This window comes from Triturus cristatus, chromosome 5_2 (genome assembly GCF_964204655.1).
Source record: "Triturus cristatus chromosome 5_2, aTriCri1.1, whole genome shotgun sequence".
In the NCBI taxonomy this organism is placed as follows: Eukaryota; Metazoa; Chordata; class Amphibia; order Caudata; family Salamandridae; genus Triturus; species Triturus cristatus.
In genome coordinates this window covers 775077853-775096740 of record NC_140588.1, presented here as the reverse complement: position 1 = coordinate 775096740, position 18888 = coordinate 775077853, and the positions used below count along the sequence as shown (strand labels likewise).

Here is an 18888-nt window from a genome sequence, read left to right as displayed (position 1 = left end):
TGCTCATTGTTTGGCCTCAAGAAGTTATTGGTCACTCAGTGACAAGTTAAAATACTCCCAATTCAATTTAAGAGTGACTAATCTTTATGCTGTGCCGACACAGTCCCATGCTTTTTCCCAGTTTTAGTTCATTCTAAAGACCATTTACCCCCCCCCCCCCATATAAAATATGATTGTGCTATGCCAATCAGATCTGGCACTATTGTTCGTTTTTGGACATATTCATTCCTTAACAGAGAAAGGGAAAAAGATACTGAAGTCTTATTTGCACAAGAAATTTCAAAAAGTTTAATTGCGCCATCTTCATCATCTTCTGTGGCAAATTTAATTTTTGTACCTAAGAAAGCTTTATGGATTATTGAGATTTAAATCAGAGTACGATCAGGGATGGATATGTTTTACCTCTCGTAAATGATATAATGGAATCAGTCTATGGAGCACCATGGAATCTTTGCTAAACTTGATTTATGAGCTCCGTATCATCTGTTCCATTTAAAGGGAGAAAACAAGGGGGAACAATTTCCCTCTTCCTAGCTGGCCATTTTGAATACCTTATAATGTCATCTGGTTTGTGCCATGCTCCTGCCATTTGTCAGTGTTTTAAGGATTCAGACGTTTCTGATGGCTTGAATTAGTTTGCATTACTCGACTTTGGTTGATTTACTGATGTTTTCAGATACTCTTAAGGAACATAAAACAATTGTGAGTTTGAAGGACATAGTTTGTCTTTGAAAAACAAGAAGCTTTGGTTTCAGAATGAAGAAGTTGAGTATCTTGGATTTAGGCTGAATACAAATATTTCAACTACAAACAGATGTTTACTCAAGTACCAAACGGTATTCTATCCTAATATTTCAAAAATGTTTATAATGGAAACAGTCACCTATAAAAGAGCAGCTGGGGCAGTTTTGTTAAAAGAGTAAGAAAGTGATGAACAGGCACATGTTGAAGATGGTTTGTAGTGAATGGAGATGATAGGGACTTAAAACTGATCACAAGCAGTTGAAGTGTTTGTGATATCTTAAATGTAGGAACATTCATAAGGTCAGATGGCCGTTTCTTTGTGCACAGTATGATTTCACTATCACATATTCCAGATTCAAAGAATTTTGGGTGGATGAACTATGTCACTATTACCCCGAGTCATCATTTACTGAAATTCCACCTCAACGCATGTTTAGAATAGTTCAGTCATTTTTAAACAGAGTTAAGATGACTAAATAATAAATAGGTCCAAAGTAATTGGAAAAGCTTCATATAATGACTCCTTTAGTTCAACAAAATGAATTGCATTTCAGAGAACAAGCTATCTTTGTTACAACTAAGGAATGGATGTGCCGAGAGAGAGTAATTCTCTGATATTTCTGGTCAAAGAGGAGTTAAGGCTACAGTGGGTTTAGTTTTACGCTCTTTTTGGTAACCAGCTGCTCATTCTGATGTTCAAGAACATGTTCTTGCCTGTCCTATTTGTGTCTACCATAAATCACTGCACCATAAGCTTTATCAATATTGACAGCTGTTACGATTGGCTCCAAAACCTTGGCATACAATTTCTACAGATTTAAAAAAAGATCTTTTGCCTTCAGATGGAAATGGTGCAATAATTTCATATTTAGCTCCTTTGCCCAAGTTATCAACAGTTGACAAAATAGCCCAGTGTTTATCGTCTTCATGGGATACCTTATACTAATATTTTTGATAGAGGGACTCAATATCATGTTCTCTTGTATGTCCACTGTTAGTTTCAATAACACCCCACTAAACCCAGAGATTTCGGGTGGTGGCATACAGCTATGTCTGTGCAGAGAGCTTAACAAGCATTCTGCAAAAGATGGTGCGCTCCTCACACTGTCAGGTAGAATGTTGCTGGATTATGCTCAGTGTATGTTTAAATGTGCTCACAGCCAAGATTAGCGTTTCAGCTCTAGCGGTCACAGAGAGGGGTGTTCGCTGAGCCGTATTGATTGTCAGTGAGCTAGGCCATGGCCACTATGCAGAGTTCAGGGCCGGGAAAAGGATGTCAATCTTGGACTTCTTCTTTGTGTGCCAAATTGACAGCTTGAGTTTTAGGAGAGGGACGTGGACAAGCCTTATAAACTCTCTTCTCCAAGATGGCTGTCTGTCCAGTGATTTCTATCTGAGGCTCTCAATCCAATATGGAAATATATTTTCCTGTTTGAATCATATATAAGGAGGCATTTACAAATGATGATTGTCTCGACTAATTAGTTCCCTCATTTTTTGTTGCATTCCCCACCCACTTGCCATTACTTTTAGTTCCTAAGTTTTCTATCTTATAGATGAAACTCTTATTGTAGCTACTTCTGAATGTCCTTGGTGGGTCCATCCTCTTCTGTGATATCAGTGGGATTTTGGTGCCTTGCTGATAACTTCTTTGATAATCTTCATCTTCAGTCAAGCATTCCAAGGTAGTCTTTTTAACTCGTTGAGTTTTTTCCTCCTAATTAAGACCTTTTGAAGGAGACCATTGAGCCCTTTCATATGTATTATTGAGTGCAGGATGGCCTCATGCCTCCTAGGAGGGGTTGTCCTTTCCTCTGGCATACAAGACGGAAACTCAACAGATCTTAGCATCCAGTTCTTGACACAAAGCTGTTGTGGTACCTTCTTAAAAACACAGTTTGGTGTTTTCCACTTTTTATAGAAGTATGAATAAGGTATGCTTTATAAGTTTAGCAAAAACATTGATGGCAATTGAGAAAGGAGATCTCTAATTCTTTGCCTTTGAGATACAAAGGCATGTAACTTTCTTCTGCTGTTGCGTTGACAGACATCCTGTGGAGTATTGTGCTTCAGAAATATTCTTGCAAATTCCATTTTAGTTCTAAGGCTACCCGTAATGAAATACTTTGAAGTATTTTTAAATTTCAGAACTCAACTTGACAAAGTGGTCCATGTCTAATGTCATAAGTTTGGTTCAATGAAGATTGTGGAAATCAATGTTACATGTCAGAGCAAGGTTATGAGTAGATTTACTGACAATGGCATGTTCCTTAGGTCTTGAGTTGTGCAAGGTGAAGAACGCTTATCTCTGGTGCAAACACTCAGCACACGAAGGGACGTTTCTCTTCACTCTGTGTTGCCAGCATCAGTGTGCTCACAATTGCACCTACATCACATGCCATGTAAAGCACTGATGGCAGGAGACATGTGGTAAGGTGCAGATGTATGAGGAATGTCAAAACTGGGGTTCTTAATCCTCTGCAAGCCAATATTTGGAAATGTAAAATTTCTGGAAGAGTGGCCGGATCCAAGACTATATCTATCTGATAATTGTAAACCAACATAGCCTTTTTCTCTTTTTCTGTCATTTAATTTAGTTTTTTTAATGCCCATGTCTGTCCGGAGGTGTTCTTTCTCTAATTTTCTTATCACGTTCACACTGACTGCTATTCTTTTTGTGCCTGATTTTTCTCTTTTTTTCCAAAAGGATTCCTATTGGAGATTGTCCTTCAAAAAGAGTTATGCTGAAGTATTTTTGAAGCCTGATCCAGAGTGTTGTTTGTGCCTGTCTTATCAACCCTAGCCATGCTTCTCTATTACAATCAAGAATCATCAAGATCATAAAGGAGTTTTTTTGACCTTGTGGCGTTTTCTTTCTAACTGGGACCCTATTCATTAACTTAAAGGGTAGCATAGTCCATTAAAGTGCCAAGGTGCCAGCTGATGTCATGTCTACTGGCAGGAGTCTCAATTTCCTCGTGCAATCAAGAAGAAAACTAGAGAGTCTTTCATTGTGTCCAGTGAGTGACATGCAGTCCCAAGCTGTTCATTATTGCTCGTGATGTGAGTTAGTGTCTCATCAGTCATTGCTCTGTGTGTTGTATCTACACACTGATGTGCTGATGTGACAATTCCTGTCCTTACTACTGGCAATGCGTTGCACTTGAAACGTTTCCGACCCGTGGAATATCTTGAGCCATTCAGGTCCAAACACAGGCCTATGAGAATGACAACACAATATCAAATATTTTTACATTGAAATTACATCTGTCTCCATCTTTTTTGCAAAAAAAGATCCCGTTATTACCTTGCTTCATGATATGAGGAATTACACGAACTTTTTTGTCATAGCTGCCTGCAATGTCCTGACTCTGCGCCACCTTTTTTTGCATACACCTTATTTTATATTATTTTGTGTGTCTTATTTGAACTGAAACGGTGTAAGTGTTTTTACGCAATTCACGACTAAACAAGAAGGGAAAACTCTTTTTGCTGCTTCTGAAAGACCATACCAAAGGTAAAAGTAAACAAAACGCACCCTTTAAGCTCCTTAATATGATACTACAGCTCTTTATAAATTTCGGTTCATGATTTCATTTTTAAATATAATATTTCAATTCCAAGCGCTCATTTGACAACAAACAGTTGTACCCATCGACGCTTTGCAACACTCAGCACTGCGCACATTTAGAACAGGACTCGAAACGTGAGAAACACCTTAATACATAAAGTAACTTAATTAAATGTTCTTACTTTCATGGTGACTGTGATTGTGCTGTTTACATTGGCCTTGTACAGCCAGCCTTGCTTTATAACTCCTCCCTTCTGAGAACATAGCGACGTGGAATCCTGGAATGAAGTATGCATGGCAAGTTAGAGACTTCATCATAAGAATGCAAGGACATCTTTAAAATCATACACATTTTAAGATGCTATGAATTCTTTAAAAAGTGCGTTGAAATAGTTTTTCGTCATATGCAATAAAAGCTTTGGAGGCAAAGGCGTACATTTAACAGTTTATAGCGTTGTATTCAGTGTTGATTTCGTGGCAGAGAGCAAACATTCCTAAGAACGTAACATGAGAAACATGGCTTTCATGGCCCATCCCTTTATTTCAGCCCTTCTTTGATGGATTTTCATATAGTTCAAAATATTAAGATTAAGCTGGTAACTGTCTGCCACGAGTCTGCCAGTCCTGCACGGCCTCACTTGCTAACAGCTTGTCACATTTCAGGCAGATTCATTAAAAAGCACCAAAGGTACTACCATATGAATATGACTTGCCTTCCCATTTGGGTTTACCCCACCACACCCGTCTCCATGATGGACCTGCATGAAATGTTCGGTCTGGACTGTTGCCTTTGGAACAGGGCCAAAACTGATTTGCATAGGGCTGGGCCTAAATTGAGGTGGCATGATGGGAGAAAAAATGAGGGACTGGGATGTGGTGCCGAGTAACTTTTGTACTGAGTGATTACCAGTGGCAGAGATTAATTCAAGCATTCATCCATCACTTTTTGTACACTTCAGAGCAACCAATGTGTAGCATGTATACGCACAAGGCATAGTTACAAGAAGTCTACAAGGTAATGTTAGTGTTATATACTATCGCTACAGGATGTATTGATTTCTAATCACAATTAAAATTGGATATGAAAAAATAAACTAACTATCTATTGTAAAGTACACAACCTTCGTCTAAAGCAAAACTGTATACAACACACCAACAAAGTCCTTTTTCAAATAATGTATATATATTTCATATACATATGTAACTATATATTTCACTCACAAAGACACTTACACTATATTTTTCGTCCCTCCAGCCCATCTGTAGGAGACTTTTCTGCATGCACTACGGGAAGTCATTTGTTTCATAATTGAGCACAGGGATCGTTTTGGCTTTCCATAATTAACATCATCAGCAAAACAAAATCAAATCATGATGCTGCATGCTACTGACAATGATTGCCAGGGTATTACGTTGCAAAATTTGCTATGCAAATATTATTACCACATATAATGGTAACTGTTAAAAAATACACACAACAAATGTTACTGTGCCTTTAAACTCTAATTACGAGCCAAAACCATAACATGTGATTGTGGTGCGGTCGTTTCCGCGTAGAAACAATAGTTCTTGCTGCAGTGTATCCGTTTTCCAAGAGCTAAAGTAACAATCAACCGTAGTAAAATTCTTGTATAAGTAACTACAACTGTTTCTGTCTATTTCGAAAATGAATGTGTTTCTGTCCCATGTACCGCTGGAATATTCTTGCACCGAAATGTAAACTTAGTGTACAGTGAGTGTGGTAAAAACATATCCCATTCTTAATTTGTTTGACAGAAAATGTTAGTGAACATTTCTTCTGGTGCCAGCTAATAACAGCTAATATTTTCAAATTGTAATAGATGAAATATGCTAAAAATATTTTATGACATACTGTAGTTATTCGGTTTTAGCACTGGAATATTATTCATTTGATTCACAGCTGGAAGCTGTTCAGTGTCTGTTTCAAGAACGAATTTTCCTAACATAGGTCTTTCCGAGTAACAGTAACAACAAGGACTAGTAGAGGGGAAAAAAAGACCTTGAAATACGCATAGTGCCATCTTTGTCCTTTTTGGACGCACAGGGAGCACACAACGGTCTTCAGGGAAACACGGCGGTGTTCTCCTGTATGGCGTATTATCTAGAATGTAACACAAATATAAAGCATCAAACTTATCTGTAAACTTCCAACCGTTTTCTTTACTGAAAAACAGCTTTGCTTTAGGGGGTAAAATCCTTCTCAAAAGAGGCTTACCAGGAATTGGGATTTGACTTGCTATCACTACGTCATCTTTGTGGAATTTACGGTCGGGGTCCAATTTTCATGACTTCTGTATTATAGATGGACCGACTCTGTATAATGTAAGGGATAGTGAAACATGGCACGATAGTAGACATTTAGGGGTCTATTATGATGTAGGTCGGATCGCCACCGGCAGCATGGCGGTGGCGATCCGCCCTACATCATACCCCGCCCACCACCCATTTCCTCCCTGCCATATTAGTATGGCGGGGGGGACCCCGGTGGACGGAAAGACCGTCCGTCGGTTTTCCGCCGGTCGACCAGTCGACCGGGCAGAAAAGTGTCTTGATATTAGCATGGGAGTGGAAGCAGCCTTTCCGTGACGGAAAGGCATGCGGATTTTGCTTTCGGGGGCCCGTTGCGGGCCCCCCGGGTATTGGGGAGTGGGGGGGCACATGAGGGGTACCTATGGTACATTGCCACGGACAAGGTGGCAGGCACCACGTGGTGTCTTGTGCACAACGTGCATTCCCAACATTGTGGCGGGCGGTGCTGTGAGCACAGCTCACCACAATGCTGGGAATGCAGGATGCCACCGCCACAGTGGCGGTGGCATCCTAACTGCAGGTGCAGGACCACCGCACCACTGGCGGCCGGTCCCAGCACCGCTAGGGTGGCAGGCGGACTAAAGTCCGCCCACCATCCTAATAGGCCCCCTAATGTCGATAAAGGCTATCACAAACCATATTTTAACTAAGGGTTAGTATTAAGATAACAGTTTACAAAGAAATTATTATAAACACTCCTAAGCGTTCTTATGGCAACACTTGTAGAGAACAGACTGCAACAAGGTCAAGAGGGGAGCTGATTCTACTGGGCCTCTCTGCTGTATTTGATACAGCTGAACATATTGTAATGCTTGGAGCAAGAGGGGTCATCAGGGTTGCATGTATGTATGTTTTCATATTTATAGAGCCTGAACCTAGCTCTAGAGCTACAGTGCCCTGAAGAGGGAGCCTTCAGTTTTTTTCCTTCTTGAAATGCTATGGCTTCAGTCTGTCAATATAACTGCTCATGGTCTGGCATTGTCCTTTCTTTCTTTCTGTAGTTTTATATAGCGTAAACTTGACCCGAAGATATCAGGAACCAGAGCGTTTTACATGAGCACCAGTTGCATTACACAAGGACACATTCATTTTTTGTCGGCAAGGGGAGATTAAGTGATTTGCCCAGAATCACAGGATGTTGAGCGTCATTGCTGAAACACGAACCCAGTTCCCCAGCTTAGAGATTGACCGTCCTAGCCGTTAGGCTACATCTTCTCCCCTGTCTCCTGGAAGTGGTTATTTTGCTTGCCAGGTAAGCTGAGGTCTTACTGTTGAGAGTTTTATAAGTGAAGCAGTTGGCTTTTGAAGATGATCTGCGCTCAAAGGAGGAGCCAGTGTAATTTTTTTAAAACAAGGGTGGTGTAGTTGAATTTCTTTTAGTCCCAGCTAAGCCATGCCACCACATGTAGGATACCTTTCAATGGTCTCCCTGATACTAGGTGCTAGGGTGGTATTAGGGAGACAGTTGAGCATGCCTCTCATCAATATGGGAGAGGTTTAAGTTTTGAAGACAGTTGGACTACAAGAACCTTTTTAATTGTGTTTATTTTATTAGTTAGCATCAGAAAATCAAACCCACAAGCCACAGATACAATTGCTCACCCAGTAATTTGAAAAATGAAAGTTCATGTGTCACAATCAAATGGTCATTACAAAGCTTAGTAAGTCACATCCATCGGCCACATCCAGCACTGACAGAACAGGAGTGTATATCGTCTTTGTCAAACATTGTTAGTGATACCATAAAGTAGTGTTGGCATGTGGATGAGAGGGGTCACGTATTGTTGTTCCTGAGGATCAGTGTGAGGTCATCTAAACTGTTGGCCTGTGACTGAGCAAGATAGGATCCCATGTTTTGAAGTCTGGATTTAACAGGCAACATAGTGGCGTAGAGTCCTGCATTAGTACTGCAGGTAACTACATTTTTGAGACACCCGCCCCCCCTCGACGGGAACGGACCCCTCAACCAGTGGAGGGCAACTTCTCTTTACTAATAATGGGAGCAGCACCACCAGCCACCAGGGAGATTTTGGCAATTTAGCCACATACCCCATCAACACAACATCAGGAGCGGTGGGGATCTGATACCCAATGATACAGGATATCTCAGTCAATAGCGCAGACCAGTAAACACCAGTGTGGCGTCACTCCCATTCCAGATGGAAAAAGGTAGAGTGGGTTTGGTTGGTTTCACCAAGGGCATTCATGTAGCCTGGTGTCGTCTAAAAGATGTAAATTTGCAGATGTATAGTACACTCTGTGTAGGATCTTTAAGTGCAATAAAGTATGCAATAGTGTGCAAGAATCCCGTAGGTCTTCCACGTACTGCTTCCCAGTTTTCCAGGGCCGGAGCATGATCCACAGGGCATACACATATCATGAGTTTATAAATGTGTGAAACCTAGCCTCTTGTGAGCGCTAGGTCTAAAAGGTGAGTGAGAGGAATGAACTCCTGGGATCATGTGGGAATTCCTGCCGGAAGACTCAGAGCATGCGGCAAAGTCTGTGATATATGAAAATGTTTCCTGATATTATGTTTTTAAGTGATGATTTTACCACTACTTTGGCATTGATAGGTTTAGCGGGATTATCAATGGCTGGGGATCTGGGGGAGTATAGCAGAGCACAGCCCGCTGTGTATTCAGCTTGTGCCATGTGACAGCAGTCACTGCAACTATGTCAAAAACCTCCCTGGTTATGATGTCTTTTGAAAAAAACATGTATGTAATGTGCCTGGGCCCATGATCTGAGATTCGACAACAATGTTTGGAATAGGAAGTTGAGGCAAAAACCTGTAAACCTAGAATAAGGTCTGTGCAGCTAAGTAATATAGCTCGGGCTCAGCCACTGCCAGCCCATCCTCGCCAACGGCAGTGTCATTAGTTACCAGTGTAGTCTTGGTTGTCCCTCTGCCCAGAGAAATCTGCTGAGCTCAGATTTTAGCTTAGAAAAAACATACCTATGGAGATATTGGTATGTTCAGAAAGAAAAAAAGAAAACTGAGTATCATGACCATTTTGATAAGTAATAAGCGACTGGATATTGATAAAGGCAGTTTGATCCAACGATCTACTTGAATGTGCAACAAGACACTGCTGGGCCATAGTTGTCGAGGAGCATGGCCTTTCTATCTCTATGGATCCTAATGCTCAATGCCTGTAAACCCTCCTGGGTGATTAGCTGTGCTCTACAAAACCAGTGATTGATCGATTAATTGGCTGAGGTCTCTGGAGTGGGGAGTGTACAGGAGGGATATCATGCGGAGACAGCCCAGTTCTATCATGCGCAACAATGTTTGCAAAACGGGTTATTCCACAGAGTCAAAGGCCTTTTCGGCATCCAAAAAGACATTGATAACCAGGAGTTCTGGGTTGACCTGGTTCATCAGTGTGAAGAGCAAGTGGATATTATGAGCAGTAGAGTGAGCATGGAGGAACCCCTTCTGGTCCGATAGGACCAAACTCTTCGTTACCTGTGTAAATCGGTTGGCTATTACCCTAGCCAAAATCTTGCTATCTAAATTGAGGAGAGAATAATGAGCGATAAAAACCAACAAGGAGGGGGGTGTTGTTGGGCTTCATAAAGGTGATTAGGATGGCTTCCCGTTGTGTCAGTGGCAAGCACTCTTTGGTAATGGCTTTATTAAAGATTGTGATGAGGTGTGTCTGAGGGCATCTGTGAATGCCTTATAAAACCCACCAGTAAAGTCATCTGAGTCAGGGGCCCTGCTGGAGGTGAGGCTTCTTCCAGTTTTTTCCAGGGACAGTGGATCAGTGAGTGGTAGTCTGTCATCACGTCTGTCACAATCTGGGAAGTGGTGATCCAAGGTCTCTAGTATTGTCATGTATGCTAGTGATGATGTTACTTTTCGTGTGATCCTTGGGTAGACATGCTAGAGTGTTGCCCGACCAATTCCCCTCACTGTATAACTGGGCCTGCGAGTCGCCCGCTAGAACATTAGCCTCCCTCTCAGCTGTTTCTCAGAAGACCATTAGGGTCTCATGCAACTCAAGATCCAATTTGTCAGTTGATGTCAGCAACCAGTGGGCTTCTAGCTGTTTACGTTTTCTTTCTAATTGAGCCAGCCCTTCTCTAGCCGATTTCAGAATTCCTGCCTGCTACGAGAAGTAGACCTCCTAATTACTGGGTCAAAAGCCTCCCAAAATGTTGAATAGGAATCTACCCAAACAGAGTTCAAGCAGAAATAGTCTTAAATGGCAGTAGAAAATTCTGCCTTAAAGGCAAGCATCGTTCTGGAGGGAAATATCCGGAGTGAGTGGTGATGTGTGGTGGTTGGAAGGATGCCCGCAGCCCCACCAGAGAGTGATCCGAAAGGGTACACAGTAGATAACACTGTTCTGTGACCCACACCAGCACAGTATAGGAACACCACCAGAAGTCAATTCTACTGTAAGAGTTATGAACTATGGAGTAAGCGTATGTATTTTGCGTTTCATATAAAGCATGCCATGCGTCACAGATGTTTAGGAGTTCCAGTTCATACCACAATGTGTCCGTCATTTCCCTGGAAGGACAGGACACATGTCAAAATCTATTCCTGGATTCGTCGAACGGTGAGATTAAAATCCCCACCCCAGAGGAGCAGGCAGGCAGTGTCCAAACACCACAGTGTCGTCTGTGTTAGGAACATACATGTTTACAGAGGTCCATCAGCAAGCCCTGTGGGATCCTGGTATACAAAGTGGTGTTTATAGTCAACATTTTTCTGATTAGTATAGCTAATCTTCCAGAATACAAGCTATACAACGCCAATTGGCAGTGTCCCCCCATCCCAGCAAATTCTTTCAGATTATTGTTGCGGAGGTGTGTCTTTGTAGCAATGCGATAGAATTGTTGTGGCTATCTAAGAATGCCTGAACTACTCTGAGTTTCTTTGGGTTGTTCAAGCCTCGGATATTCAGTTCATCAAAGTTAGGGGAGACAGCACTACTTCAACCACTAGTATATCTGTTGGGCATGTGACGTGACCTCAGCAAGGACGGTGTGACGCAGTACAATGTAGTGTGATTGTGATGGACCACACAATGTGTAATAGTGAATGAATGGTATGCTGAACAAACATGAACAAATAGAAGCAGTTCCTTAAAAACCAAGAATGTAAACCACCCAACCAACGAGGGCCACAGAAATAGGAAAACACCTCTGGGCTTGTGGGGGGTGTCCTGCCAGCAGCGACAGACATACAGGAGAAGGCAGCCTGCGCTGTGAGGGCATTGTCCCCAAACCACCAGCCAGCCAGTCAAAGTGTCCTTCATGAGGTGCAGGAAAACATGATGTAAACAAAGGGAGGGGGGTATCCGCCACAGCACCCCTGAGTTGATAAACGCCCATGGGGCAGAACCGGCCACACCCACCTGTGATGCCAGGTGATGGCACAGCCAGACCAGCACCACTCACCTCAGGCCCCAGAAGTGGTCTAATGCATCCACAGGGCAAGGGGTAAGTCACAAAACGACCACCCATCCATCAGGATCCTAGCCATCCTCTAAGTGTGCAAATCTGGACGTGGCGCTCACATGTCCTCCAGGCAAATCTTGCTCGAGCCTGCCTTCAGTCCTCTTGCGTCACCTGGTTGCACCGGCTGGATCAATGGAATCCCCACGATACAGGATGTCAGAGGGTGGGAGACACTAGGCTGGATGGTGGCCATTAAGGGGGGGTTAAACCGGATTTGGATCCACAATCATAGGAGGTCTGCACTTATTCAGCCATATTAGATCTCGGCAGAATACGCCCCAAGGAAACTTAACCTCGTTCAATTCTTGTCTGATCAGCTGAACACAGCAAGAGAAAATAGTCGTCTTTTCATCTGTAGCTACCACCCACTGAGGGCCACTTGCCTTTTCTGTGGAATGCATTTGAATTATCTATCAGGATTTAGCAAATGCTTGTCCTCGAAATTTAAACTTCAAAACTTGGTATACGCATCATAGATCAATGGTTTGAGGATGCCACACTGGAATTACTGACATGACTACTTCCAATACAGTATTTTAATAAAGAAATACATTTGCTATAAGAGTATTTGTAGATTTTGGGTAAGATAATATTGAAGAAATTGAAGATTGCTATGCTGCATATTCATTCTTATTTATGAAAAATATACTTCCTAAATTCACAACTTGTGAGTGCAGAGAGTGGGAGTATGCTGGAGTCAGTCAGTGAATTATGGCAAATAACCAATTTAGTTCAATGACAACTTTTTTATAAGTTTCATTATAAGTCCAAACTAGTTCACATGTCCTCATTCTTGGGTAAGAGCTTCTTTTTTTAAATTTGCTCAAAGGTAGGCTCTGGACTGCCCATGGGCAGAGTGCAGTGGATTTAAAAATGGACATAGGATAACATTGGGATTGCATTGTTACATTTATTAAGAGTAATTTCCAATTGGGAAGAGATGAGACCCCCACATTCAGTATCTCTGGACTCACAATTTAAAAACACAACTGTGAGTTGGCTTTTAAATTGTGTTTCTAAAAATGCCACTTTTAGAAAGTTGCCATTTTCTTACTTAAACCATTTGTTGCCTTCTGCCTGTCTCTGAAATACACATCTGAGGTGGGTGACTGCTGGCTTCCTGCATTCCCTCTAGATAGCCACACAAAAAGGAAGGGTAGGTGTGACTGAGTAGCCATCTGCATGTTGATGGGTTATCCTGAGTAGGATGGGAGGGAGGAAAGGGCTACATCCAGTCCCCACACAAAGGATTGCATACCCTCCTGGAGTGAGTCTGGAGCCAAGGCAGGAAAGGCAGGGCATTGTGCATTTCAAAGCATCTCTTTAAAGTCTCCCTACATCAAAGGTCCAACTAGGTATAAGACCTCTGACACCACCAAAACACAACACTGCTGGAACTCATGACATTCTGCCAGGAAGAAGGACTGCTGTGCTGTAGGAGGGACTGCTACTTTGCTGAACTTGTTTGCTGAGTTGGCTTGCTGCCTGCTGATGAGACTGTTGTGCTGGTGGAGGGACTGCCACTTTGCTAATCTGGTTTGCTTTGTTGGACTGCTGCTTCTTGCCTGAAAGTGAGAAGGACTGGCCATGCTCTCTACATCCTAGAACCTAAGTTTCTCCAAAGGCTTGTTGGCTTGTCTACTGTTGCTGAACTCTCAGGGACATCAAACACTTCACTTTTCATCTTCAACTCAGCACCTGGACTTTACTTGCTGTAGGTTTAGCTCTGACAACTGGTGCCAATCCAGTCTAAAGCCCTTGGAAGTGAGTTTAAAGTGCTGTATCTGACAAGAACCTGCACATCGATGCCGCTGCACCAATCGGAACCGACGCATCACCTGCTACGAGATCAGGATCGATGCATTCCCACTGCTGCAGGAACTGGGAACGGCCCATCACACTCAGAGCCACCACATTGCCTCCATAATCATCGCTTTAGAATCAATACATCGCCTCCACTGCATGGAGAAGATCAGCACATCGACCTCTCCAGCGCATTGCATTCGGAACTGCGTACTCCGGAATCACTGCTTCATCCAACAAACCAACGCATCGCCACTACAGCATGGAGAAATCCAGCGCAACCTCCCAACTGAGTGGGGATCATCTACGCATTGCTCCACTACATCTCGCATTTCGTGCTGTGATAAGAATTAAGGTCCTTTTGCTCAGCGGGCACTGTGTGGGTCCTGTAGCCGTCCTGCACTCCATCGTGGGCAGCCTGAACTCTTGACTTTATCCCAGTCTTTTTGTGGTGTTTTCACTGTGTTACTCTGCGTTGTGTGCACAAATACTTTACACATTGTCACTTAAGTTAAGGCTGACTGCTCTGTGCCATATAAAGTGTATCTGACTTACCCTGACTAGAATGGTGGCTCCTGCTTAGACAGGGTACATACCTCTGCCAACCAGAAACCCAGTTTCTAACATGTTCCATCTTGCTGGATCCAGCAAAGTCAACTGTGGTGGTGCACGGACAAGTGAGATTAAAAGAAACAAATAATCCATGCATGCTGGTAATGGAAGCACCATTACCAATAGTTAGGGTAATACACATGACATTGCTTAATCAAGAGATCCAGAAAAAAAGAAGGCCCAAACAGATTTTCTCTATCTAATGGTATATTGATGAGTGTGTTGATGGTTCTCAAGGAGAAACTCAGACATCCCAGACAATTCATGGTGTCAGTGAATTATGCATGTGTTGACATTTCTAGAGGCTGTATTAGCTGTATTCACAGTGCACCAAATGTTGGCATACAAGGCCAGTCCTATTGGCATAGGAGATGATCTTGCATTCGTGGACTAGTTCCCTCCCTCTCTTTTGGTAGGCTCTGGCAAGCGTTTTACCAGCTGCTCAATTTCGTACAAGGAAAAGATGCGACAGTGTTGATGATCCTCCATACCAGCGGCATAGATCTTTTTGTTCTCTTTGTCAGGAGGTGGGGTATCCCTAGCGGCCTAGGCACAAGCTCTTTTTCTGTCCATGAGGATGACCAAGCAGTCCAGAAGTGCATGCCCCTTGATGTACAGATTGTCACCTGTGGCTGATATGTATTTGTATTTGTTTTAACAGGCTCCTTCTCATTCTCTGTGGCATGTATGCACATGCAGCTGAGCTTTGACAGATACAGCACCAACTTTTCTGTTTTTGAAAGCATTTCCACAAGAATGTCCTCTTTCACAACATGCAACTTGACCTTATGGTGGTCAGATGTCTGCTCTATTATGGCATGGTATGCAGTGGTGTCATCCAGGGGGTGGGGGGCAGTCTTAACTGCGTAATGCTCTGGACTACTGTACTCCTGCGGGAGCTGCATGGTAATCCTCCCACAGGTCATCCCCCGGTGGTGTAGGATCAAAGTAAGTCTCCTGTGGCATTTACTGGTTGTCATGAACCAAATATGTGCGGTAGAAATTTACTAAGTCCCAATGGGCTGGTGGTCTGTGTGGTGACTGATGCAGTAGTGGGGGCAGGAGTGGTGGTGGTGGTTGGGGGATGTGTGCCAGAAGCTGTTGTTCACAACTAGGGACATTGTCCCTGCTCTTCTTGGGCATAAAATAACTTTTGGTATCCCCTCTTCAAATGTGAGCTTCCTTTTTTTCCAGGGCACTGGCTATGGTGTGTCATGCTCCTCAAGGAGATGTTGGGTGAGCAAGAATTTCCCCTGTGGATGGGTATATGTAAATCTTGCTCTACCTAATATCGGGCTCCTCTGAATGCTTGATGATCGAGGAAAGCACACTCCACTGCGATCTTGGCATAGAGACCTTTTTAGTGCCGGTTTTGGTATCGGATTCGAAGCCAGCTTTTGAGAGGATTTCCTGTTCTGGGGTGGCTGGTCCTGCCCTCAAAGCCAAGTCAGCATCAGATGGTGATGGGTCTTGGCGTCGTTGGCCCAAAATAGGCTCTCAGTTCCAAGTGAGGAGGGAGCCAAAGGCCCAACCTGAAGGTGAGTGACTTCTGGAGTCAACCTCAGAGATCAATGCCCAATTACCTTGGGAGCGGAGCTGGGCTTCCGACTGAGATGGCTTTTAAGGATAATTCCCTGAAGGCCAATTCTCGGGCATTGGATGCGAAATGGTGGCTCTAGACATATCTTTGTTCTGAGTCATGGCGTTACCTGCAGAGTAGCAGGTTCTTCCTTTATGTCAGAGCCCTCAGATGAAAGGATCTTATGACTGTTGCTTTAGGATCAGTGGAATGCGTGACAGGCCTTCACCTTTGTAATAGGCTAGCTTGGTATCTGTCAGAGTCAAAGGCAGTCGGATGTTGGTGGGCTCTCAACACTGCATCCTATAGTGTGCCCAGTGACATTCTCTCTGGCTCCAGATGATCTTTTTATTTATGAATGCCTGGTTTATCAAGCAGTCGGATTCTTCATGGTCTCAAGGGAGGAAAAGGTTGGCGACCTGATGTTGATACAACCACAAGAATTTGTCTTACACAGAGGAGAGAATTGGAAAGGTGTACTCTCCATACTTTACCCTTACCTCAATAGAGTCATTCTTATACAGCCTGTGTTCAAAGCACAAAACTGATTGGGTGAGATTGGGCTTTGAAGCACGTATGTTTCCAATGAGCCTTCCAATGACTGATATGGATACTTCACAACTGGAACTGAAAGGAAGGGAGGATGGACGAAGGCCCCAGAGTTAAAGCTGAAACCTCTGAATCTGCAGTTCTAGGTGCAAAACCGCTCCAGTGAGGCTGGGTTTTGAAGAGTGGACGTCTCCAATGCCAGGGGCAGCTCCTCCTTGTGGATGGAGGAGCATCGCCCCACTGCTTTCTCGCTGTTTGAGAAGCAGTAACATAAAATGGTATAAATACCATTTTATGTTACTGCTTCTCGCATAGCGAGAAAGCAGAAGAAGGGTTTGGTACGGACCTGCAACAGGGCAGGAGAGGAGTGGCTAGCCCAATGTTACGGGCCTGACTGTTTGGTCGGCCCTCTGGGGCGACCAAACCAGTCATGCGCACTCTGCCATTTTCTCCATGTAGGCTGCATGCAGCCTACATGGAGAAAATGGTCTCCCCGTAGGCGCCTGGCAGGGCGCTGTCCCCACCAATCACAATGCTGCCATTGAAGCGTTGTGATTGGCTTAGGGGAGGGGAGGGGAGGGAGGCTACCTGCATCCTGCGAGTAGCAGAGAGAGGAGACGCGAACCGGGACCGGATCGGGCCGACTAAGGTGAGTTATATTTTTTTAATAATTCAAATTAAACTTCTCACCCAAACGCCCCCCACGCGACCCCCTCCCTGTGCGACCCCACCCGCGAGTCATGTTGGCCGCGACTCTCCAATGAGCCTTCTAACTGCAGATCTGGATAGTCAACAACTAGCATTGAAAGAAACGGAGAAATGGTCGATGATCCTGGAGCTCAAGATGAAACGTCCAAACCCGATGGCAGGAAAAACACAATGTGATGTGGAGTCTCCTTTCCTGGTCATTGTGGGCTATGGGAGGAATCACAAGATATCTCGAGGCCGGAGGCATCTTTGAAGAAAAACAACTTGGAAACGTCTGCACCCAATACCAGATGACAGGAGTACGCACAGAGCACTTGCTGCAAATAAGTTGTTTGTGTACTTAAATGTATATCTGGGGAGAAAATGAGCGGAATCAAGCTACAATATTGACCTCATATACATATTGAGCTATAACATGATCTGTGCGCTTGCTGTTGAGTGCCTGTTTGTTACATTTGCGCTCTCTACAAAGCACACATTAACCTCAAAATTTCGTTGAGTTATTGCATGAATTGCAGACAGTACAACTTGGAAACGAGACAGGCAGTCACTGCTCACTGTTCATACTTGCTATATGGATGTGTTTGGGACACTGAAATGCATACAGCAGGCAAGCGTCTCCTCTGCTCTGAGCCCGAGCAACTGCTCATGGCTTGGCACCAATAAACTGGATTCCATGCATATCAACTTGAGATGGACATTTAAAAAGTATGCATTCCAGTCCTGTGCAGAGACTCGGAGCACAAATATAGAAACCTGATCCCTTTGAAATATACTGTGTTACTGGAAGTGTCGAAGGGATAAGGAAGTGACGTCAGAAACAATGGTGCACAATACACATTAATAATTTAAGTGAAGCTGCAGAATGTTAGCTCAACCTGGCTGCAAATGGACTGAAAAGGACCGTCAGAGTGCTGGCAGGCACTAGGTAGACAGCAGGAGCTTCTCTCTGACAGAGCAGCATTGCCGTTGCTTGTTCTAAAGAATCATACTGTTTATGTCTTCTTTCAGAGCACTTTGCTGTGGTGAAGTAATTACATCCCTTGTTGAAGGAACAGGATTCCTTGTTTATATACTTTCTCAGCACTCACCACAAACCAACAAACTCAGAAGCTCAGCAGACGTGCGCTTACCACACGGAAGAAATAAACCGGTCCAGATGTCTGACTCTGCTCCAGGCTGACACCATCTGTGTTTCTTCTGTCCTATTTAAACGTTCTGGGGCAGGACTAAAGAGTTGGGTGGTAATGGAAACTCCATCAGTTTCTGAAGAGACTCTACTGGTTGAATGTCTATCTAGGCGATATTCCACTGCTATTGACATCTAAATCTAAAGTTGCTTTGTGCTGGTGAAGCTGCAGCGTGTGAACAACTGTGCAAATCATACAATTCTTTGTTACTTCATAGAGTCCAAGTTAATCTGCTACAACACTCATCAAGTTAATTTAATCTTTTTCATTTTCATCTACAGAGATCATCAACATTAGATGGTCAATTCCATCGAGTCAGTTAA

General features: G+C 43.4%; 1 protein-coding gene across 3 annotated transcripts in view; it reads right to left on the bottom strand.

Annotated features, from left to right (window-relative positions):
- Nucleotides 1-18888, bottom strand: part of DOCK11 (dedicator of cytokinesis 11) — a 1169031-nt gene that overhangs the window by 958250 nt on the left and 191893 nt on the right. For all 3 annotated transcript variants that reach the window (XM_085607886.1, XM_085607887.1, XM_085607888.1), the window contains one exon: nt 4498-4593. In XM_085607886.1, the coding sequence (XP_085464012.1) occupies nt 4498-4593 (96 nt within the window). The remainder of the gene's footprint in view (nt 1-4497; nt 4594-18888) is intronic.